Source organism: Macaca mulatta, chromosome 18, assembly GCF_049350105.2.
Source record: "Macaca mulatta isolate MMU2019108-1 chromosome 18, T2T-MMU8v2.0, whole genome shotgun sequence".
NCBI classification, from domain to species: Eukaryota; Metazoa; Chordata; class Mammalia; order Primates; family Cercopithecidae; genus Macaca; species Macaca mulatta.
Window position 1 is genome coordinate 11,936,198 of NC_133423.1, and position 25,680 is coordinate 11,961,877.

At 39.0% G+C, this 25,680-nt stretch overlaps 2 protein-coding genes across 3 annotated transcripts in view; one reads left to right on the forward strand and one right to left on the reverse strand.

Annotated features, from left to right (window-relative positions):
• The window catches only part of CCDC102B (coiled-coil domain containing 102B), a 374,522-nt gene extending 358,858 nt beyond the window's left edge, over positions 1–15,664 (reverse strand). Inside the window, exon 1 of the mRNA XM_028838174.2 lies at positions 15,587–15,664. The gene's annotated coding sequence lies outside the window, so the exon portion shown is untranslated. The remainder of the gene's footprint in view (positions 1–15,586) is intronic.
• A 196-nt stretch (positions 15,665–15,860) lies between these two features.
• The window catches only part of TMX3 (thioredoxin related transmembrane protein 3), a 39,899-nt gene continuing 30,079 nt past the window's right edge, over positions 15,861–25,680 (forward strand). Inside the window, exons 1-4 of one of the 2 annotated variants that reach the window (XM_028837776.2) lie at positions 15,861–15,992; positions 16,993–17,047; positions 19,513–19,552; positions 20,770–20,893. Coding sequence is in view for 1 of the 2 variants with exons in the window: in NM_001266505.1 (NP_001253434.1) it covers positions 15,947–15,992; positions 16,993–17,047; positions 19,513–19,552; positions 20,770–20,893 (265 nt within the window). In the remaining variant the exon portion in view is untranslated. 2 annotated transcript variants of the gene reach the window in all.

Consider the following 25,680-nt stretch of genomic DNA (forward strand, 5'->3'; position numbering starts at 1 on the left):
CTTACTTTAAGAATATGAATGAGAGTGAGATTACATTAATGTTTAACATTTTTAAAATTCAAGGAAAAGATGATAACAGATCATAAGTGTTCTGATCGATTGCTTATCTTGAGTAAGCTGCAGACATCTATGAGCAGACGGAAGTATTACATGAGTGGGTCACTCTGTTTAAATTATGAAAAAATGGCATAATAACTACAAATAAGGTTCAAAATATTTCTTCAGAGTCCTGGAAAAGTATCTAAGTGATCCTCTTGGACTAAGTCTATAAAAAAATGAATAACCTAATTAAATGTAATATTAATTGACTTTCATAATTGGGTTAGTACCTTTGAACCCTAGGGAGACTTAGAAGTAAATATAGATTTTTTTAAGAAAAAGAAAACACAGCACTAAAGTTTTTGTATTTTTATATTTTTAATGGATAAGAGAATCTGACCTGTTGTAATGATGATCTGAAATCTAATCTGAAGTATGTAATAATGGAATTCATTTAGATGAAACCTCACATTTTACATTTAGTATTAAAACAACTAAGAGAAACTTAAGTTTACTGTATTTATAAATATAAATTCTACTCATATGAACAGTGCGTAAGGATTCCCATTGTTCTACAACCACACAAAATGAAAGTCAATGGTACGTCAGTGAGGTCTTATTTTGAATTTAGTACATTTTAATGAAGTAGAGCATCTTTGAATATTATTTGATGTTTACATTTTCTCTTCTATAAAATGTCTGTCCATATGTTTTGCCCACTGTTATGTTATGTGCTTTGTATTTTTCATATGTTTAATTAACTTTTTATAGTAGTTAGTTGCACATAACAATTCCGATTCTGTTGCTTGTCTTTTCACTTCACTTTCTTCATGGTGTCTTTCACTTAATATATCAATCTTTTCCCTCTGACTTGCAACATTTGTATGCAGGAAATCCTCTTCTACCTCTAAGTGTTAAAGATGTTCCATATATTCTTATCAAGACTAATGTTTTGCTTGCTCATTTGTCTTTTTTCTTGCTGGAACGACTTTTTGTCAATGGTGTAGGTTTGGACCCAAATTAATTGTTTTGTCTTTATGGATAAAATTGTCTGAGCACATTATAAGCTTTTCTCCAGTTTTCTCCAATGTGATGTATCAAATCATGTGTCAAGTTTCCATTAATGCCTGAATTCCTTTCTGAGCTATTGTATTCCACTGGTCAGTTGGTCTATCCCTGTGTGAATACTATATTGTCCTCAGTAAAATCTTGGTATCTAGCAGAATAAGCTCTTCCATCTTAGTTTTTCAGATATACTTGGACTTTTGCTCTTCTCTATAAATTTTTATCAATATATCAAGGTCCCTGAAAAAAACTTCTTAAAATTGTCGTTGAAATTTCATTGAATCAATAGATAATCTTGGGGATAACAGATACCTTGTGTTGTTTTCTATCCACTGCAGTGCTTTCTCTCTCCATTTATTGATGTCTTGTTTAATTTCCTGAAATAGTGTCATAATTTTCTTCCTATAGCTGCCTACATCTTTAGATTAATTATAATGTAGCATTGTGTTGCTAATATTGATATTTTTAAATGCATGTTTTCTCTTGATTGCTATTTTTTTTATTATTTATTTATTTATTTATTTATTTATTTATTTATTTATTTGAGACAGAGTCTTGTTCTGTCACCCAGGCTGGAGTGCAGTGGTGTGATCTCAGCTCACTGCAACCTCCGTCTCCCAGGTTCATGCCATTCTCCGGCCTCAGCCTCCCGAGTAGCTAGGACTACAGGTGCCCACCATCATGCCCGGCTACTTTTTGTATTTTTAGTAGAGACGGGGTTTCACCATGTTAGCCAGCATGGTCTCAATCTCCTGACTTCGTGATCTGCTCGCCTTGGCCTCCCAAAGTGCTGGGATTACAGGCGTGAGCCACCACACCTAGCCTTGATTGCTATTTTAAAGTAACACAATTTATTATTGCATAATGACCATAAGCCTAGCTACTTTGGTAAACCTTTACTAATGTTTATAATTTGCAATAACTTTTTTTAAAATTTACTCCTGCAGAATACATGAACTTTAAATAAAATTTCAATATAGATTGCCTTATCCATGATCAATAACAATTTTGCTTCCCTTTCCCATCCTTATACTACCCCTTTCTCTTTTTTCTTCTACTACTCAAGCTAGGACTTTCAGTACAATATTTAATAGGTATGGTAATATTGAATGTCTCATCTGATTCCAGATACTAAAGGAAATTCTTCTATTTTCTTTTTTTGTTTTACTCATAACAATGTTTGATGAATGTTATTGATCCTTATTGTGTATCCTGGTGTTTCTCAACATTTTGAGCAGGGTAACACCCAGAGAAAATTGTAATTTTTTAGGGCACATTGATGTAAATCATGAGGCTGCTTAAGGCAAGCAGCAATAGACTACAGCATTCTGCCTGCTTCAGGTCACAGCCAGCTGTGCCTAAAGCTGAGGAGATAATGCAAGAGCACAGCTGCAACATAATCTTGATGCACAGTCTGAAAGCCTCACCTTGACATGAGGAATTTAACTAGGAGGACAAAACTTGTGCCATAATTTGGTTTATGTTGTTCAATCTTTGGGTAGTATTAGCAGCCATGGATTCAGATATTGAAATGCAGAGCCAAATCAAGAATATCTATTATGCTTGTCTATTCCACTCAAATACCCTTGAAGGAGCAGGAAAAGACGCAATATAATATACTTCCCTGTTATATATTAGACTTTCTTCCCTAGGATTACTTCTCAGAAATGACTTCAAATGTTGCTTCTCCTGCTGGCAAGCAGAATAATCTATTTTTATAAGAAATTTGAGCTTCAGCAGAGTCCCATAGTATACATTGCCAGTCAGCCCATCACTGCATGGCTTGACCTCCAGAATGTCCACTCATTTCATAGACCCATATTGCCACTTCAAGAGATTGAACTAAAGCAACAACTTGTTGATTCCAATCACCTTCAGAAACTGGAAAAGAAGTTCTTTGGTGAACAACAGTATGATTTTCTTCGATTTGCACTCAGAATTATAGAAAGAGCAGTATCTGAGATAGGAGTCTCTTTATTGCCAATTATCTACAGTCCACTTGCCAGACCAAATTGAAAGTCCATTAGCAACAGTCCAAGAGTCAATATGCACCCAAATCATTGGGATTTTATTTGTGTCAATTCTATTACTGCCAGGAACAGAGCCTGTAATTCTGCCCAGTAGGCTGCCAACCTGGTCTATTCATCCATGAAGAATTTACTAACTGCTGGACACAAGACAGCTGCTTTCCATACTGAGCCATGGCACTCCATTCTGGAATTGCCACCTGTAAACCAGGCCAATTGCCATGTATCCTTGAGGCAATTGGTAGAAAGGTTAGGCCTGCCAGTAGCAGCAGCAGCCAAGTCTTCAGATGGCTTTTTAGAAAGTCCTAGTGAAAAAAGGCCACTTGCTCATGAATACATTGAGTCTCACTGCATATCATAGCAGAGTGCTTCTGTGCAGTTACACCCACATTATGGTGGAATTTCTATGAACATTTCCCTGCATGTTGGGATGCTTTCTTGACATTACTCATGACATGAGAGGTAGTTAAGGAGTTCATATAATTTTATGTCCTCCAATTACTGGGGCTGTATTACTAAATGCGCAGTGACTATCTAGTAACTGTCTTTAAAAGAAACATACCAGAGAACGGTACTAGGTAATTTTCTATTCCAAAAACACAGAAGTCACTGCTGACCATGGTTATGGGCTTTAGCCAGAGACTGGAGTCAGTATGAATGCAGGTGACTGACACTGAATGTTATCTCAGCATTAGCACAATATGGTCCAAACAGGACAGCTTCAACTACAGGCTCTGCAGTTCCAAGAAGGCTTGTCGTTTTGTTCAAGCTTCCCTTCAAATGGACTTTTTCCAGGTGATTTAATGGGATGGACCCAGTTGTATCCCAAAGTAGATGACATGATTTTTCCAAAACCCAAATAGGCCTATTTGGCATTAGTTCTCTCATTTAGTCTGAGGGGAGAGGAGCAAGAACATTTTCTTCCTTGTAGTCTTTTGTGTATCATTTGGCACTCCAATCCATGGACTCCTCCCAAATTTTACAGTCTTTACAAGGTCCTAGATTTGTTTAGGGTTCATGCACCATCCACAATCAGATCCCCAATCAGATTCATGATCATGGCAAAGTTGCTTTTAGCTTGACTCTCAGTTTCAGAGATAATCATAGAATCATCAGGATAGAGCATTAGGACAACGTATTGCATCTAGATCTGCCTCACCAGACTGTGACAATATGCAGGGAGGAATTCTAGTATCCTTGAGGCAAATGTATGTTGAAAACCATTCTACGTGAATGCACATTGTTATTGACTCTTCCTGGCATCTAAAATTGCAAAAAATATGAGCCAGGTCAATTACAGAAAACCAGTCACCTTTAGCTTGTTAAATAGTGTATTTAGCAGTTGAATAGTGTGGATTACATCAGGGACCTCTGAAGCTATTAAAGTTACTGTTTAATGGAGTTTCTGGTAACCACTGACAGTCTCCATTGTCCATCAGCCTCTCTCACTGGCACCATCAGGGCACTGTATAAAGAGTGTGTGGACACAAACATGCCTGCAGCTAACATTTCCTTAATTAAGGCAGTAATTTTTTGTTGCTGTAGGCATATGCTACTTAGCATTTCAAATTTACTATTCGAATAGGCTTAGGTAACTCTAATGGTTCCCATTTTTCATATCCAATTAGTACTGAATGAAGAGCAGATCTACAAGTTATTTCATTTGTAAAAATTTTCACTCAGTAGGAGGAAGAATTTGCAGCTAATTATTCTATCCATACCAATTATACATTCAGGTAAGGGAGACATCCCCACAGTATACTTTTGAAAATCATGTATTTCAACTTTTAATGAGATTTTAAGGTTTATCCTTCTGCCAGAAGCATCTCCCTGTTCCCCTAAATTAATTCTATCACCCTGAATGGACTCATTAAGTAGGCTGAGGCAATGTTCCTGTACCTAATTGACCTAAAAGAGCTGCTTCTCCATCTCTAGGCCATTTCACCCACACATCTGTAGGCTTTGGTTCTCCCACAGGAATTTGGTCAGGAGACCCAGTCCTTCACATCACCCTTCTTCATCCATTATTGCCTGTGGTAGACAGAATTCTAAAGGTGTCCACTCCAAGTTCCCATACTCTGCTCAGTCAATGAAAGACTAATCCAGTTACTGCTCTGAAGGGTTTTTTGGGATAAAATTAACCAGCTGACTTTAAGATATGGAGAGCATCTTGGATTATTCAGGGAGACCCAAAATAACCACACAAGCCCTCAAAAGCAGAAGAGGTAGAGAGTTGCAGCAGAAAGGAAAGTTGAAAAGATTTGAAGCAGGAGAAAGACTTGCCCCACTGTCACTGCCTTTGAAGTGGGCCATGAGTCAGGAAATGTAGGTGGAGAATAATTCCCAGACAGCAGTTGTCAAGGAAACAGGGCCCTCAGTTCTATCACTGTAAATTCCAACAGCAACCTTAGAAGCCTGGAAGTGGGTCCTTTCCTAGAGCCTCCAAAAAGGAGCAGAGCCTTTGGACACCTTGATTGTAGATTTTTGTGACCTGGAGCAGAAAGACTAGCTTAGTGTACTGGATTTCTAATCTACTGAACTGGGACATAATAAATTTGTGTTGCTTTAAACTGCAGCAATAGAAAATTAATATAGTGCCTTTCTATTAAAAGCAGGTATTTTGCAGTGACACAGAATCCACCTGATACAGTTATCTGCGTCCCCACCCAAATTTCACACTGAATTATAATCCCCATGTGTCAAGGGCGGGACCAGATGGAGATAACTGAATCATGAAAGCAGTTTCTCTGATGCTGTTCTCATGACAGTGAGTTCTCATGAGATCTGATGGTTGTATAAGGAGCTTCCCTCTTCACTCGGCAGCCATTCTCTCTCCTGCCACCCTGTGAAGAGGTGCCTTCCACCATGATTGTAAGTTTCCTGAGGTCTTCCCAGTCACGCAGAATTGTGAGTCAATTAAACCCCTTTTCTTTATAAATTGCCCAGTCTCGGGTATTTCTTCATACCAGCACGAGAACAGTAAATTGGTACTAATAGAGTGGAGTGCTGCCATAAGGATACCTGAAAATGTGGAAGCGACATTGGAACTGGATAACAGGCAGAGGTTGGAACAGCTTGGAGGGCTCAAAAGAAGACAGGAAAATGTGGGAAAGTCTGGAACTTCCTAGAGATTTGAAGGATTTAGAAGACAGGAAGATGTGGGAAAGTTTGGAACTTACTAGAGATTTGTTGAGTGGCTTTGACCAAAATGCTGATAGTGATATGGACAGTGAAATCCAGGCTGAGGTGGTCTCAGATGGAGAAGAGAAACTTCTTGGGAACTGGAATAAAGGTGATTCTGGCTATGTTTTAGCAAAGAGACTGGCAGCATTTTGCACCTGCCCCAGAGATCTGTGGAACTTTGAACTTGAGAGAGACAATTCAGGGTATCTGGCAGAAGAAATTTCTAAGCAGCAAAGCATTCAAGAGGAAGCAGAGCATAAAAATTTGGAAAATTTGCAGCCTGATGATAGGGTAGAAAAGAAAACTCCATTTCCTGGGGAGAAGTTCAAGTTGCAGAAATTTGCATAAGTAGTGAGAAGCCAAATGTTAGTCACCAAAGGGGAAAAGGTCTTCAAGGCATATCAGAGACCTTCACACAGCCCCTTCCATCACAAGCCCAGAGGCCAAGGAGGAAAAACTGGTTTTATGGGCCAAGCGTAGGGCCCCCCAGCTCTGTGTAATCTCAGGACCTGGTGCCCTATGTTTCAGCTGCTCCAGCTCTAGCCATGGCTAAAAGGGGACTAGGTATAGCTTGGGAAATTGCTTCTGGTGATGCAAGTCCCAATCCTTGACAGCTTCCACATGGTGTTGAGCCTGTGGGTGCACAGAAGTGAATAATTGAGGTTTGGGAACCTGTGCACAGATTTGAGAGAATATATGGAAATGCCTGGATGTCCAGGCAGAAGTTTGTTGCAGGGGCATAGTCCTCATGGAGACCCTCTACTAGGGCAATGCAAAAGGGAAATGTGTCATCATAGCCCCACCACAGCATCCCCACTGGGGCACTCACTAGTGGAGCTGTGAGAAGAGAGCCTCTATCCTCCACACCCCAGAATGGTAGATCCACTGACAGCATGTACCATGCAGCTGGAAAAGCCACAGATATTCAATGCTAGCCTGTGAAATCAGCCAGGAGTGGGGCTGTACCCTGCAAAGCCACAAGAGTGGAGCTGCCCAGGCTGCTCCACATCTTGCATCAGTGTGCCCTGGATGTCAGACATGGAGTCAAAGGAGATCATTTTGGAACTTTAAGGTTTAATGACTGCCCTATTGGATTTCAGAATTGCATGGGGCGTGTATCCCCTTTGGGCCAATTTCTCCTATTTGGAATGGTTGTATTTACCCAATCTTTGCACCTCCATTGTATCTAGGAAGAAACTACCTTGTTTTTGATTTTGCAGGCTGATAGGTGGAAGGGACTTACCTTGTCTCAGATGAGACTTTGGACTTGGACTTTGGGTTAATGCTGGAATGAGCTGACTTTGGGGACTGTTGGAAAGGCATGATTATGTTTTGAAATGTGAGAACATGAGATTTGGGAGGGGCAAAGGGTAGAATGATATGATTTGGTTCTGTGTCCCCACCCAAATCTCATCTTGAATTGTAATAATCCCCCTGGTGGGACCAGGTGGAGATAGTTTAATCATGGGGGCATTCTTCCCCAGGCTCTTCTCATGATACTGAGTTCTCACAAGATCTGATGGTTTTAAAAGGGGCTTTCCACCTTGCTGGGCACCCATTCTCTGTCCTGCTTCCCTGTGAAGAGGTGCCTACCACTATGATTGTAAGTTTCCTGAGGCCTCCCCAGCCATGAGGAACTGTGAGTCAAACTTCTTTTCTTTATAAATTGCCCAGTCTCTCATATTTCTTCACAGCTGTGTAAGAAAGGACTAATACACAACTTACATAACAAACCTGCACTTGTACTCCCTGAATCTAAAAAAAAAAAAAGTTGAAGAAAGAAAAAATAATAAAGGCAGATATTTTGGAATTCAATGCTGGAGACTCATGAGAACCTTTCTCTATCTGAAATTCCCCTAATCTGAGACAAGCCAAGTATATCTGCTTTGGTATTTTCATATCTTGGGAAGTTTGAGAATAAGCAATTTGTATTTCTCTCGCTTCCTGAAAAAGTCATCAAAGATCTGGTGGGTACTCTGCCCATTTGTTCCTTTTTCATGTCATTTTAGATTAAACATCTAAAGACTTCCAATTCTTAAACATCTAAGTAATTCTTGACCTTTTCTTTTTTAAAATATACTTTCTTTTGTAAAACCCTACCCTTTGTATAATATTATCTTGAAGTCTGATAGGCAGAAGTTGGGAATAAAAATCCAAAGTTGTCTCTTTTATATCCTTTTTAGGTCCCCAAAGCATAATCACATATGGTATTCATGGTGGTGGGGTGTCTTTTATAATAGCAGCACTCATAAGCTGGATGAGGAGCATCCCAGATGGAGCTGTTTCATTGTCATATAGTCAGGCAAGTAATGTCTGTATCATCAGCATTTCTGCAGCTTCAGTCAACCATTATTGACAAGGGAAGAGTGGGGAAATTGCCCTTCTCTGGGAATGACTGTCCTCTCTTTACTACATTCCAGTCAGGATGGATTTATCCTTGAACAATCCCCACAAAGATAGCAGCCAAAAAAGGATGCAGGATGAGTACAAACATCCTCCTCCCTCAACAGTGTTCAAAGCCAGAGACAATGCTATGGATCTAAAATTCTCAGGAGCCATTTGAACAAAGTTTCATCAGGGTAAGGCTTATAACCCTGTACAAAATACCTCTGTTACTTCACAGAACAATCCCTTACTTCAGTTGTTTCCTCCCTTGTGTCATCTACTTGCCCCCACTTGAATTATCTTCTTCGTTGTAGTAGGTTATAACCTCAGGCTTAGTTGGCTTACCAGAAGTTATACTGTCCAAGTTCCTATGGTTGAGGTTTCTTTGACAGCCAGAGAGGATGAAATCCAACTTCAGAACTTACTTTCACTTTTGCTAATGCTGAAAGCAACAACTAGGCACTGGAATTTTAGTCAGCTTGCCTTCAGTTTGCATTTCTCTTCCAATTTTGCTAGCTTCTGGAATTCAGTTTCTATAATTTCCAGATTGCAACAGAAAGTCTTATTATCAGTAACTAATATCAAACACTATACTACTTCCAACCAAGCATAGCTTGGCAACCACCTCTGTAACAATAGGATATTTTCATCCTGTTTATCAGATTCTTCCCTTTCTATTTCTAAATAATGTTTAAGTCATATTTTTATAAAAGAATGAGGAAGGAATCTTATTTTTTTAATTTTTTCTGGATGAAGCTCACAAGCTTCATGTTGAATGAAAGAAGAGTACGTCCTGTATGATTCCATTGATATCAAGTTCAAAACTAATCTGACCTGTCAGAAGTCAGCAGAGTGGTTCCCGTGGTAGAGGTAGTAAAGGGGAAGGGTGGGAGCACTGGAAAGGGACAAGGGTTGTAGGGACAAGGGTGGTTTTGTGGGTGCTTCAATGATCTGTTTCTAGATCATCACAAGAAACAGCTACATGGGCATGCTCATTTTGTAAAAATTCATTAACTTGTACCCTAATGATATGTGTTCTTGTTTGTGCATATATTATACTCCAATAAATGCTGTTTAAGTAGATGCCCAATAATTATTGTTGCTATTAACGAATGACTAATCACGAGTTCTGAGAGAATAGGAACTTTCTGCAGAAAGACAGCAATCTCCCAGTCTCTGGGAGTCTTCTATTTAAAGTCTGTGTCTGTCTGTCCCACAGGCTGGAGGGCAGGGGTGTGACCGTAGTTCACTGTAGCCTCAAATTCTTGGCCTCCATCAATCCTCATCCTCCAAAGCAACTGGGATTACAGGTAGACAGACCAACATGCCTGGCTACTTTTTAAATTATTGTAGAGACAGGGGCTCGCTAGTTTGCCCAGGCTGATCTTGAACTCCTGACCTCAAGCCACCCTCCTGCCTAGCCTTTCCAATGTGCTGAGACTACAGGTGTGAGCTACTATGCCCAGCTGAGTCAGGAGTCTTCTAAGCAATCCCACTTCTAACATCAACTGTACAAAAACAGAACTCACTTGCTAAAAAAGACTCACAGGGCTTCATGTAACAATGCTTACAAATCTATGCAGGAAAGGGATACAATGTAATAACAGTGTTGAAATAACCATATGGATCAAAGTCCTTCTCCTAGCAAGGAGTCTGGAAAAAGATTCCACGTGAAAGCTTCTAGCTTCTTCTTTCTCTAAGGGTCATGAGTGTACATTCTCTCTTGGATCAGGAACCACGTGCATGTGCATAGAACCCTTTAAAATGAAGGAACACAAGGTGGAGTCCCACCTGAGTTTTTAAATGTTTTCCTGGCCATGTATGTATATTACTGCTACAAAATCAGCTTCAATCCTAGAACCCTCTGGAGATTTCACTAAGACCAAATGCAAATCAATCTCACATTAATTAATAAACAATGTAACAAATAGGTAAAAACCACCTGAAAATTCCAGGTTACAAAAGCATCATTATTAATCAGCACATTTTGGTGATTGACCAGTGGTTAGTGTTATGCAAGAAATTTAGCAAAACATCTCAGGATAATTCTGGAACTGGTGGATATTAACCTTTACAGCACAACATGTCATAGAATTGTCTTCCTATTCCTAATTTACTACTGATGAGAGGTTGAAATATATAAATTCCCTTTACTGTGCTTATTTAAATAATCATATGTTATTTATCTCTTATGTGTTACAAATTTCATTAAAACTTTTTTCCCAAGTTAAACCAAGGCTTGCATTTCTGGATCAAAAAATTAATAATAATTTGGTCATGATTATTATCTTTTTCAGTGAACTGCTAGATTTGGTTTGATATTTTATTGGGAACTTTTCAATTTTTGTTCACAAGTGAAATGGGCCTGTTTGTTTTCCATTCTCACATGACTCCTCCGGTTTGGGTATCAAGTTCATACTAGACTCTGAACAAATTGGTGAGTGTTCCCTATTTTTTGATTGTCTGGACGTGTTTGTAAGAACCGTGTGATTAATGTTATGTTTCAACTTGACTGGGCTAAGAGATGCCCACATAGCTAGTAAAACATTATTTCTAGGCGTGTCTATGAGGATGTTTTCAGGAAAAGTTAGCATTTGAATGAGTAACTGAGTAATGCAGATGGCCTCCCCAATTTGGGTGGGCATCATTCAGTTCATTGAAAGCCTGAACAGAACAAAAAGATGGAGGGAGGGTGAATTCACTCTCTGGGTTTGAGCTGAGACATCCATCTTTTCTTGCCCTTGGACATCACTACTCCTGGTTCTTGGGCTTTGGGACTCAGATCAGGACTTACATCACTAACTTGTGGTTCTCAGGCCTTTGGACCCCTCATTATCAGGTTTTCACACTTGGATTGAATTGAACACTTGGAGTGGCTTTCTGGTTCTCCAGCTTGCTGATGGAAGATTATAGGACTTCTTGGTCTTCATAGCTGCATAAGCCAATTCACATAATAAAGCTTCCTTTGGTTTTCTTTCTCTGGAGAATCCTAATACAGATTAATTTTTGTTTTCATAAAGATTGGTAGTACATATTTTAAAATCAATCAGGTCTCATTTTTTAATGATATAATTTTAAGCTTCTGATTCAATTCCTTTAATTGCTAATTATTAAGTCTTTTTAGTTTTTGACCAGTTTTGTTTTTTAAATAATACTGACTTTAAGTTTTCAGATATATTTTCATAAAGTTGTTCTATATCTCTTTAAGTTTTGCTGCCTATATTTATGCTCTTCTTCTGGTCCCAGTATTTTTAATGTAATTAGTATATTGAATAAATAAAGATTATAATCAACATACAACAGATTTTTCTCCTATCATTCCTTAAAGCATATTTTACCCAAAGTGATTTAAAAAGAAATAGTATTTTCTGAAATTATTTGCCCTCAACACCACTAAATGAGATATGCAGGACAGAAACAACAGCATCACCTGGGAACTCTTGAGAAATGTAAATTGATGGGCCCCACTGAGTCAGATTCTCTAGGGACTGATTAGAGTCTGCATTAAATCAAGCTCTCCAGGCAACTGATGCTTAAAATTTGAGAAGTACTGTTAAAACTATATAATATCTCTCCGTTAAAAAACATAAATGTATGTAGCTTTATGTATTTATTCTTATTTTTAAGCTTTTATTAGCACCCAAACACAGAAAAGTACAGAAACGCTAAAGGTATGGCTCAATGCATGTTTGCAATGTGAACGTATCATTGTAAGCAGCACCCAGATCAAGAAACATGACGTTTACCTGTACCTCAACTTTTAACACGATTAATTTGCCTGCTTTTGAGCTTATGTAAATAAAATCATATAGTACCTTTCTATAGTTTCTGGTTTCTTCTGTTCAACATTTAGTTTATGATTTGTGACCACGTAGTTCTCCATACAAAAGTTCATTCATTCTCGTTGCTATATAGTACATTACTATAGGATTACAGCACAATTTATCGATTCTACTATTAGACACTCGAGTTGTTTAGCTTTTCACAATACAAACTGTCCTGCTATAGACAAGACATTCTTGTATATGACTTTTGGTGAGGACATGTGTCTTAGCCTGTTGGTGCTCTATAACAAAAAAATACAGACTCGGTAATTTATAAATAATCAAAATTTATTTCTTAAAGTTCTGGAGGCTGCACATAAAGGAGTCAGCAGGTTTGGTGTCTGATAAGGGTTTGCTCTCTGCTTCCAGGATGGTACCTTCTTGTTGTGTTTTCACATGGCTTAAAGTTGAAGGGGAAAAGGGGTCTAAGACAATCCCTTCAATCTCTTTTATAAGGTCTCTAATCACATTCATGAGGGTCCCACCTCATGATTAAATCATGCCCAAATGGCCCCACCTCTTAATGTTATCATATTGGCAATTAAGTTTCAACATATGAAATTTGGGTTACACATTTAGACTACAGCAATATGTATGCAAAATACACAAGGTATATATATATATACCTGTACAAGTGTAGCTTATCTGAAAGTCTTTTTAAAAATATTGTCAAAATAGTAGAATCTTTTAAATCTCAAAAAAAAAATCACCACTTGAGGTAGATAAGCAGAAAAAAACACTTAAAATTTTCACCGCAGAATATGTTTTAGCATGTGGAAATTTAGCATGTTCTCTGAACAAAAAGCCTAAAAAGTTTATTGGTTTATTAAATCATTTTCAGATTAATGCATTATTTTGATCATTTTCACGTTGCCTAGATCAGTGATGTGCAACGGAAATATAATGCAAAACCACATATGTAATTATAAATTTTCTAGTAGCTACACTTAAAAATAAAAACATGTGAGATTAATTTTAATAATTTAATTAACTCATATCTAAGCTATAATCATTATAACATATTATCAGTACAAAAATATTGAGACATTTTACAGTTTTATATTGTCTTCCCAATCCAGTGATCCAGTGTATATTTTACATTTATAGTATATCTCGTTACAACCTCTCTAATTTCATCAGAAATATTTAATTGATATTTATTTTATAGAGACATGGTCTTGCTCTGTTGCCAGGCTGGAAGGCAGTGGCAGGATCCCAGCTCACTGCAACCTCAACTTCCCTGGCCCAACTTATCCTCCCACCTCAGCCTCTGGAGTAGCTGGGACCACAGGTGTGTGCCACCACATCCAGCTGATATTTTTTTTTGGAAACAATCTCCCTCTGCCGCCCAGGCTGGAGTGCAGAGGTGCAATCTCGGCTCACTGCAAGCTCGGTCTCCTGGGTTCATGCGTTCTTCTGTCTCAGCCTCCCAAGTAGCTGGGACCACAGGCGCCTGCCACCACGCCTGGCTAATTCTCTGTATTCTTAGTAGAGATGGGGTTTCACTGTGTTAGCCAGGATGGTCATAATCTCTTGACCTAGTGATCCATCCGCCTCAGCCTCCCAAAGTGCTGGGATTACAGCCGTGAGCCACCGCGCCAGGCCACATCCGGCTAATTTTTTAATTTTTTGTACAGATGGGGTCTCCCTGTGTTGACCAGGCTGGTCTCAGTCTCCTCACCTCAAGCAATCCTCCTGCCTCAGCCTCCCAAAGTGCTGGGATAACAGGCATGAGCCACCGACGCCTGGGACTTGATCAGTATTTAGATTTCATAAAGTTTACAGTTGAAAAAGTAGATTCACATACCTCAGTTGTTCCAACCATATTAAAAAAACTTTCCAATAGCTGAATCAAGTGCCAGTTTTTGAGTTTACTGAGATTAAAATTAAATATTCAGTTACTTCATCACACTAGGCACATTTCGAAAGCTCAATAGCGACATATGGTTAGTGGCTACACTACTGAAGAGCACAAATCTAGGTCAACCTGTTTTCGTTGTTCTCCACATGTGAACTTAAACTGTAACGCAAATATAAAAAGATATTATTTTATTTTGCATGATGTGGAAGACAGAAAAATTTGAAATACATTAGAATGAAAAAAAAATTGAATATGGGTCATTCAGAGACCTTGCCAAGAAAGTAGAAAAGCTTCTGTATAAGAGTATCGAGGCGATGGTACTATTATAAAGCTGTTCCACCACCGCGAGAACATTACCATCACTTCAACTGTCCTCTTACGTTTTAGTCTACTTTTTTCAAAAAAAAAAAAAAAAGAAAGAAAAGAAAAGAGAAACAAAAAGAAAAATTGAATCTGCAGAGGGCTCGCGTTTGTGCATGCTGTATGCACAAAGGGGGTGACATTTAGGGCTTGCTCTCAATTACAGTGCAATTTAATCTTCCAGTCACTAGGAATAACAACGTTTTATAACATTTCGGCCTGTTGGAATTTTGAACCTAAGGTGAACCGGCTGACATCATATCCCCCTTCTGCTGTCATAGGTTTTCAAAATTTGGTTTGATCTAAATTCTCTGGTACCTTATGTCCCATAAAAATTTCATCTAATTCGGAAGTAGTGACTGCTGCAGTAACCGTCTCATGAAAGTATATGGTTTTTACAAATCATTGTCGTGTAGAAGAAAAAACAGGTAGCAATATAAATATTTCATACTATTTATTTAGTCCCAAAATAATCAGAAAAGAGTCATCAAAAAATATCCTACGCTTAACTTCATGTTCTCAAGTTTCAAGAGAAAGTTTTTAAAGAGGCAATCCTTACTTTGGCAAAAATGCATTAAAGCTTGCTGCATTTAAGAGATGTCCCATTATGCAAACAGGTTGAAAGAATATTACAAGTACGTTTTGGAAAAATACGGAGTGTCGCGCAGCTCAGCAATCCACAGTCTTAATGCGCGCCTCTTTCCAGGAATTTGATCCAGCATCAAAACCCACAGGTGCATTTACTGCATGGGAGTAGCAAGTAAATGATGTGCCAATATTCAACCTGCAACTGCGTCGTCGGAGCCTACCTCACCCTCAGCGTAACTTTCACCGGTACTCACCTTCCCAGAAACTCGCCCCAGTGAACAACCACCGTTGTCCCTAGTAAAGCCCTTAAGCAGGGTTCCCACGCTCCTGGGCTGGGCGGGGCGCCGGGGGCGCAAAGCATTCTTAAGAACACGACTGCGCAGGCGCTACCCTCCTCGCGCAGGCGCCGTACTCCCCCTCATAGCCAGAATTAGAGACCAGCCGGGTGCTGGGAGGTTAACGAGGCCGGCTAGTCCCGCCCCCGTATTGAGCGCGGTGCTTCTCTTCCGCTCCGGGTGGGGTCTGCTTCCCTTTCCGGGCGGGCAGGCAGCGAACCCCAGTGTCTTTATCCCTCTTTTGCACAGAGTCAGCTTCTGCAGCTCTCCCTGGCTGGCATGGCAGCGTGGAGGAGTTGGGCCGCTCTGCGGCTCTGCGCCACAGGTAATGGGCGCGCAGCGGTCGGAACCTGGCCCCGCCGTGGGGCCGGGATTGGGCTCGGGTCTGGGGCGAGGCCTGCGGGGCCCGCGGAGATGCCCACCCGGTCCCCGGCAGCGTCCTGCCGTCCCCGCCCCACCGCCCTGCCTGGCCGTGAAGGAGCGGACACCTGAGGGTCCTTCCGCCGCTGCTGTGCGGGACCAGTGCTGGACGTGGGAAGGGCGCGCTGCCTTGTGTTTGTGTTTTTCTCATTGTGGCAGGAAGTTTCAGTAAAGCTTACTCCTTTGATGGGCAAGAAGGATGCCGCCGTCCCACCTTAACGACCAGATCTTGTCTTGACTTTAGGTTCCGAGTCTTGTTATGTTTAAGGGTTTTTACCACCAGTGCTCAGAGAGGGTGGTCGAGGACAGATCAGGGTCAGGCCGCCGGGATTGTGCGGTGTGAAAAGGACCTGAGTGTGTGTCAGCGGTTCTCAGCTGCCTCCCGTCAGCACGGAGTGCCCTCATTCTCACTGGGGTCCGCTCACTTAACCTTTTAGAATCCACTCTGTGTCAGACACGGCCGTGTAATAAGTATTAGAGTTACAGCTCGACTTTCTTTCTATTTGGGGGTAAATATTTTGAATGACATTTGGAGTTTTTACTGAAGAGATAATTGCTATTAAAGCAAAAGAAGTATAGAAGAATGCTGTCTATATTCCAAAAAGATGGAATGGTAAAAAGGAGAAGTAAGATGAGAGTGAAAATGAGGAAAAAGGAACTGTGTATATTAGCTTTATTGGCTTACCTAGAACTTGGCCGGTCACCATGTGGTTGCATACAGACTATTTATTAAATGGATGAACTACTTTTGCTTTTGCATCATTTGCACCCTGGGATGTATCAGTGATGAATTTTTTGGTAGGTTGTAAAAGGTCAAAAACACCTCAAAGATGACTAAGCTTATACAGTATGAGCCAAATAATCAGCATTTATTGTGTACGTTTTGTCTTTTTTTTTTTTTCCAGTTGTTTTACTTGATATGGTCGTCTGTAAAGGATTTGTAGAAGATTTAGATGAATCGTGAGTATACATATATATATTTAAAATATTATTTTAACTGTCCAATTCATATATCTGAATATTTGCATGTGAATCTAGTATTTTAGATTAGAACCAATTTTTATATATTACTCATTTTTTTCCACTTCTTGTAAGCTTTATATAGATACAAAATGAGGGTGTGCCCAAAAGAGTGTTATTAATAGTTATGAGATCAAAAAACAGTGGCAAACTTTTACATATTCTTTTTTTTTCCCATTATCTTACCTTGTATTTGTTGTGTCTTTTTGCTTTCATTATATTGAATGGGGGCTAGAATTTGGTAACTCTACTGTATTTATCTTCATAGTGTCACAGCATTAGTCAACCTTGCTTATAGTAAGTGAGGAGGTTCCCTTCAGACCGAAATCCCATGTGTGATCTTTCAGGCTTGACCATAGACAATTGCAAGGATTTTTCTGGCATAGGGGAAGGTGCCCTCCCTACACCAAAGTTGGTGTATAACCAGTGCATTGCAGTCCCTGGAGGGAGTGGCAGTCAAGGATTCGGCCTCCCAGGCCAGCCACGCTCATTTGCATGTCTGCTCTCTCAACCCAGTGGCCTGTTGTTTGGCAGCCTCCTTATTGGGGCCTCACCTGAGGCATTTTCCAAACACCTCTGCTAAAACATCTTTATTGAGGGTGTCAGCTGAGGCACTTTTCTACTACTAGTCCTTTTCTCTCTCACCCGCCTCCCCATAAAGAGACAGAAGACTTTTGTTCAGTGCTCCTAGGAAATGAGATGAGTTCTCCCATCTGTGTCGCATTCACCTGACTCACCTGGTGCGGTTTCATGGGGAGAGATAGAACACTGAGGAGCTGTTGCCACTTTTTTTTTTTTTTTTAACCTCTTGACTTGCACTGTCACAGTAAGTGAATAAAGCCGTGATTGTTAGTTTCAGTTTCGCTTGTTGTTCTAGTTGACTACCTGGTCACCTGATAGCATGACCAGACGGGTGCAGTGAGAGGGTAGTCATACAGCACGGTTCTGTAAGAGCAAAAATTCTGACAGTCCCATGGGGGCACTTCGCTGGTCATGCTGTTGGGCCGTGGAGGATGCTGGCTGATTGTTTGCAGAAAGTTTTTGATTCTGAGAAGAACCACTGTTAACAAGGAGATAATCTTATTAAACTCAGTGCTTTGTGGGGTGTGTCACTACAGACTTCCTCCTTCAGGGCGTCCTGACAGGGGCAACTCTTCATGAGCAGGAGGAAGGGATTCTGCTCCTAATAACCATTTTGTTACCCATGCGGATGCTCACCAGAAAGGACCCTGTGCTGAGAAAGAGGACCTTTACCAAGAGCAAACTATGTTCAACAGCTAAATGTGGAAAATGAATTGTTCCTTGTTCCAGAGCAAGCAGATGTGCAACCAGTTGCCTCCTGGATCCACAAGAGATGGCCCACGGAAATTCAGACAGGATCCTAGATTGGCCAAGAACGCGTGGACTGTGACGGTTGTGAGAAGATACCATAACAGCATGAAAAAACCGTCTTGCTTGTCAGACCCCAGTCAAGGCTAACAATACTGTCCAGGGACAGGTTCATAAAGCCAGTGGGCCACCGTATTCTCAGCAGACAGAACATGGTGGGCCTCTCATTCTGTCTGTAATGTTCCTGTGGCTACTGATTGCGGCTGACCTTTCTCTGGGTTTCGCTTAGCCATTCCTATGTGTTCCAATGACTCGGGCCACACTGTCTAGGCCCTGCAAGACCACCTTTGTTTCCTGTTCAGTTACCTTAAGAACACTGCATCTGATAATGACCCTGAATTTTTGGCCCAGGCTACACATCAGTGAGCCCAATTATGGGTGATACAATGGGCTCTTCATGTGCTATAAACTCTAATCCACAGGGGTGGTTGAGCATTTTAAGGGACAGTTAAAGGTTAGGCTTAACCAGCTGATGGTGAAGTACAGTACTCTGGCCTGGGCTACACATCTCAGGAGAGTAGTCTGGGATCTCAGCACAGGAATTCCTCAATCCAGTATTTTTCACGAGCATTTTATGAACTCTGAGCCATCATTACCAGGAAATGGTGAGAACGCTTCTAAAATCCAAGTTCCCAGATGCCAACCAAGGACCAATCTTGCAAACAGTTATTTCTAAGCATAGCAGCCTCAGGCTTCCTTTGGTACCTTTTCTGCACAGGTGTAAACTGTTCTAGAAGGGCAAGGAGCTTAGGCATCTATTTGTGTTTCTAGCAAGTCCTACTTTAATTCTTTTTGTTGGAGCCTCTCCTCCTAATTACTTTATTGTTGATCAGTTCTCTGCTTTTATTTTTAAGATGTTTAATGGATAGGTCACTGAGTAAAAATTTTATGTAAAAATTTATTGAAGGAATTTGGTTCTTTCCCTTATATTTATCAATGTATTATCTCTGCCTATACTATACAGTTGTAAAGTGGGCACAAACATACAATCAAAGATTTGTTTTCTTGTTTTTTAGGTTTAAAGAAAATCGAAATGATGACATTTGGCTTGTAGATGTAAGTATGTAAATTTTATATGCTAGTTACCCCTACCATTTTAAGTATTGTTTTCTATTCTACTCTACCCAAAAATGGTGGTATACAGCTAGTGCTTAAGTATATACTCAATTTGTTTTCTTAAGTATTATTATATTTGAGATTTCACATTACAAAGAACCTCAGAGTTTTAAGGTTCCTCCCAAGGGAACCTATTTCTGATGAAATTTTGGGGGCGAGGGTTTTAAGAGGAAAAGCTGGAACCCTGTCTTACAATGAGGTCAACTTTTGGATTATGTCTTAATGATATAGGGTATGATTTTATTGCAGAATTCACTCTTGTTTTCTTGATAGTTTCCAAGAGATTGAGTATATTAGTATCACTTAGTCAAAGTCATATTTTCATCTTAACAGTGAACAAAATTAAATTTTCACCTCCCTTTCTTTAAAGTTTGGAATATATTTAAACCTTATGATAATTGAGATTTAACATGCCTCAGCAAAAAGTAGAACAGCAGCAAAAGAGATGGAAAAAGAATGACAGAGTTGACAGAGGGTCCACTGTTTAATTCTTTCTCCCTTTCTATATGTTTGAACATTTTCATAGTATAAAGTTAAAAAATCTTATTTCATGAAAATATAACAACTAGTTTGTAACACCACCTAACTAGAGGAACCTGAGTATCACCTCCACCATCTGGTAATTCTAAAGAAGAGTAAAAGACTGTGACTTTAGTTTAATCAACCTGACTTGTCCCTATGCCAAACCGTCATCTTAATGACCTCCCCTGTCTTGCCAGTGGTTACGATAGAAGTCAGCAAAGTCACCTACTATGTTAAACGTTTTGTAATAGGAAATTTATCATTAACAATTAGGTGTGTATGTTGTATGGTATATATGTTTATTTTGTGGTTTCATTTTATGTAAAACATTTCATACAGAACATTTACTTGGAAGTAAAGACATTCTTATTGTGAATTGTGTATCTGTTTTAAATAAGTATCAGTAGTCAATTAAAATGAACTTAAGATAGTACCGGTTTTGAGGTATCTAGTTTTATGTTTGTATGTTTTGGTCTTTCATTATGTATCTACTTTAAAAATTATATTTAAACTTTGTGTCTAAAACATTATTAGATCATTTAGTCAAAGGGATTATTTAAATATTAAGATTCATATTCGCTGTAACACATTTTAATGGTTATCTTTTTTTTTTGTTTTTTGGTTTTTAAAACAAGTTTTATGCACCATGGTGTGGCCATTGTAAAAAGCTGGAACCGATTTGGAATGAAGTTGGTCTTGAGATGAAAAGCATTGGTTCTCCAGTTAAGGTTGGAAAGATGGATGCTACTTCCTATTCTAGTAAGCCTTCACTTAGTTTATTATTTTACTGTTCTCACAGCAAAAACAGTTATATGCAGCAGTATTCAGGGTGGGAAGAAGACTTTTTTTGTTCATGTAAAATTCAATTATCTTAATAATTTAAGACTGTATACTTATGAGTTAAATGAATTAGCCATTGAACATATAGTGTGTGGTATATGTTAATCTTATGCTTAACAGGTGTTTAAACCGTCTTTTCTCCTTTGAGACCACTTTAGATAGTTTACAGGAGGCAGCTATAAAAAGATGAGTGTTAAATTATTGATATTGCTACTTGAGTTCAGAATCAGTTTTTTTCTGAGTGGCCTGAGATGTGCTGTAAAGGAACTCGAAGGATGAATTGAGTTAGGGTAAATACAATGAGGATCAGGAAGGTTTTCACATTAGAAAGAATAGTAGAGCAAATAATAGAGTGTAAAAGAGGTTAATGAGTGTGTATAGGGGAATAGAATGAAGTGGAGGTGAGCAAACCTTGATCTGTAGGCCAGATTTCTCCTACTACCCATTTTTATAAATAGAGTTATATTGGAACATAGGCACAATCGTTTGTTATCTGTTTAGGGCTGTTTTTGTGCCCCCATGGCAGAATTCCATAGTTGTGACAGAGACTGTATGCCCCAGAAAGCCTGAAGTATTTATTTGACCTTTTACACCAATACCTGTTTTAAAGGATTTGGGAAAAAGAAGTTGTTAAATTTAGAGAAGTGTGAGGTGTTGTAGAATTTGGAAAGAGCATAGCTTTCAGAAAGCAGATTTGGATTCAGATCCTTGCTCCTGCTACTTTTGCTGTGTAACACTGAGAAAGTTTCTGAACAAACCTAATCTTTGGTTTCTATATTGATAAATACTTAATTATAATGCTGCTTTTATTGGTGGTTTTGAGGTTTGAGTGCTCCAGCAGATATAAAATCTTTTGTATTCAATACATGCAGTTTCTCTTTCATTAGTGAAGAAAGTGGAAGTATGTAATGTATATTTCTTTTTGAGAAATCAGCATTTTACTATGGAGCAAGATAGAGCTATGTTTTAATCTCAACTTTGCCATGTCCTACTTTTGTAGCTTTGGGAAGCACTTAGCCTCTCTTAATTTTAGTTTCTGTATCTACGAAGGAGAGTGATAATCCTCAAGGTTGTGGAAATCATATTAATATCTTGTATTTAAAATCTCCTAGCACAATGGCTGCACATATATGACACCAAAGGATAATGCCAGATTGTTAAGAGCTTCCCAGGTCAGGCGGTGTTTTGTGTTTTATCACTTGTCAGTAGGAGGTAATACACATTTTTGTGAAGGCAATGACTTGATAAAAATATTTTTGGCAGCAACTTTTAGGATGGGAAATAAAGAGTATGTAGAAACAGGGAGATCATCTAAGTCAGCTTTGTGTATATATCCTGGTGTTGGATGCTGGGAGCCTGGTGTTGTGGGTGGTGACAGTAGAGTATGATGGAAACTAATATTCATAGACATGCTTCGTACTAAAATCACAGAAGTAACAGATTGATTGGCTTTGTACTGTAAAGAAAATGAGAAAAAAGAATAGTGTGAGATTCCTAGTATAGTTACTGAACTATGCTACCACTGGGTATATGCAAAATACCAGTTTTAATTTTGTGTGTGTTTCTAAGTTACCAACGATTTTGAATTTGTGGTCTTTTAACTGATGTTTGTGAATAGGGACCTACAGTGTAGGTGAGATATTAGTGCTGGAATTATTGAGTCACACGAATGAAGCGTTGAAATTTTGAAAGGAGAAGAGATAAATGGCAGAAATTGTTAGAGACAGAGGGAGAATATGTTTGAGTTGATATTTCTTTGAAATAAGCTTTTAACAATGTCTAAGAAGTTACCGTTTTCTACTGTTGCTCTTGAAAGTAATTACTTGTTTCCATATATATATGTGTATATGTTGATTAGATGTGCATACACATACTTCTTCATAGATGCATTTATTCATTTGTTCACTCAATCAGTGTTTACCAAGAACTATTTGTCAGATACTGTGCTAATCTCTAGAGATTAAAGAAAGACCCAGACAAATCCTGCTTGTCCTGGAAATGCTTACAACATAATAAAGGGAGAAAGATGAATAAACTAACAAGAGCAGTAAAGTCTTAAAAATGGCAAATTGTTGTGATCACTTGAATAGGTCAGTGGAGTCACAGAGTCATATATCAAGGAATATGGGAATATGAAGAAAAATAGTCAATGAGAAAAACAGAGCATATGAACCAGTACAAATCTTAGTGGTAAAGTGTTCATGTGATAATTAACAATTTACATTGTCAAATTCTACATTGCATCTAATTCATTAGTTTATTATTCAGTTTTAAGTGCCCTGTGTACTACTGTTTATTAAGTGGCACTATGATTAGGGAAAAAAATAGCCAAGATTGTTTTCCTGAGTCACTTAGAGAAGAAAGTGTTTTAAATGCTCTTTTTAAAAAGCAGTAGTAAGACCTCATATACAGGTTGCAACGTTTTACTCATTGGATATGGAATGCTAAACCTCCACCATCCCCCTCTCTCAACTACTTGCACCCGACCTTGCATAGTGGGGCTTGCTTGTAAATCCTACTTGAATTATCCAAACATAGTTTATTGGAAAAGAAAAAAAATCCCTTTGTAGAAAAGTTGTAGAGTTAGCATTCATTCATTTAGCAGACACTTAATGTGCTTACCATGTTGGGATATGCCTGGCATATACCAGGTACTGGTGATACATCCTTGAGCAAAACAGATAAAATTTTCTGCTCTTACGGAACTTACATTCTTGTGGGAAGAGACAAACAGTAACTTGTGAACGTTAGTCAATTGTCTAATGTTATTTTCTAGACCATTGTTAGAGTTAAATGTCAGTGATGGAAGCGTTATCCACTTAAATATTAGCACCAAGGGAATGTTTTATGTGTAATGAAGAAACGTAGCTTCGTAGTATTAAAGAAGTTAAGTATTCAAAAACCACCATTCACGTATTAGAAACAGATTTTTGCCTTGTGAATTTCAAAGTTTTCCTAAATATTTCAAGGCAGCTCAAATACAGACATTTTAGTGGAACTTGGAATCAAACAGGTAAAAAATGGAATTATTTTCAAGTCATCTGCCATTTTTATTCTAGGTCCACCTATAGAACACTAAAGGATTGACTGTTTCATAGATACCTCTTGCAGCCCAATAGGTTGCTTTTCAGACAGTCACGGTATCAGTGTTCCTCAGCATGTAATCTGTAGACGACCTGCAATAGAATTACCTGGGTACTTATTGTCAGTTCAGACTCTGAAGACCCACCCCAGTCCTCCTGGTGAAAAGTGAAAACCTTTGCAGTTGGGTCTTGAGAGTCTGTATTTTTTATTTTCTTTCTTTCTTTCTTTCTTTTTTTGAGACAGAGTGTTGCTCTTGTTGCCCAAGCTGGAATGCAATGGCACAATCTCGGCTCACTGCAACTTCCGCCTCCCGGATTCAAGTGATTCTCCTGCCTCAGCCTCTCGAGTAGCTGGGATTACAGGCATGTGCCACGACGCTCAGCTAATTTTTTGTGTTTTTAGTAGAAACGGGGTTTCACCGTGTTAGCCAGGCTGATCCCAAACTCCTGACTTCAGGTGATCCGCCCTCCTCCTCAGGTGATCTGCCTGTGTCGGCCTCCCAAAGTACTGGGATTACAGGCATGAGCTGCAGCGCCCAGCCGAGAGTCTGTATTTTTAACAGCACTTCAGATGATTGCACTGCACACTGAGGCTGGAAAACTGCGAAGTGTAGAATGTTATTTTGGTAGATAGTTATAGGATTTTAGTGTGGAGTGGGATAAAACTATTCGAAGTGATGAAGGTTATACAGTTTCTAAGAGTCTTTGATAATAACTTATTTCTCAATCATGTATTAAATCATTGCCGTAGTTAAATCACTTGCCGTATTAAATCACTTGCCGTAGGCAGGTGCCATCAGACTCAGTCCAGCAAATCTGTGTGTACAGAATTTTTGAACTAGAGTAATTTGAACTGTTATGACTTAGTCTGCTCTGTGTTTGGAATTATACCAAAAATGTCTTGATGCATAGAGTTAACTAATACCATAACCAAATAATATAAAAAATTATGTCCAGTGTAAATCCAGATGGGTGTTTTAGCTTCTCTTTTTGTACATACCTCTTCAAAATGAGTGCTAAAATTATTTCTCATTTGGAAGTTAAAATATGACATAATATTACCTATAGTGGCATGCTGATCTTTATTATGAACCACTGAAATTCTGTTACTCTCCAAACTAAGTGTGACAACATTTTATGATAAAGATCACATTTTAGCCCTCTTTTGTATGTAAATTTGAAATGACATTTGGCCAATAACATTCTGACATCTTGTTCATAGATTGTAGTTAAAAATTAATTTTACCTTCCTAGATTATAAACTCTTTTTGGTCAGTGACTGTTTCAGGGCTTCTCAACCTCGCATTATTGACATTTTTGGGCTAGATAGTATGGTGGGTTTTTTTGTTTGTTTGTTTGTTTTTGGTGCAGGGGAAGGCAGTGACTATGTCTCAAGGTTTATCAGCCTTGCAATATTGACATTTTGGGCCAGATAATTCTGTGGGGTTTTTGTTGGGAGTTGGATGGGAGGAGGAATCCTGTGCATTGCGGGATGTTTAGGAGCATCCCTCACCTCTACCCACTAGATACCAGTTGTGTTCTCTCCCAACTTCTTCCTTCCCCCTTACTCGCTGTTTTTGGCAAATGAAATGTCTTCAGTTGATGGTAAACCACTGCCATATT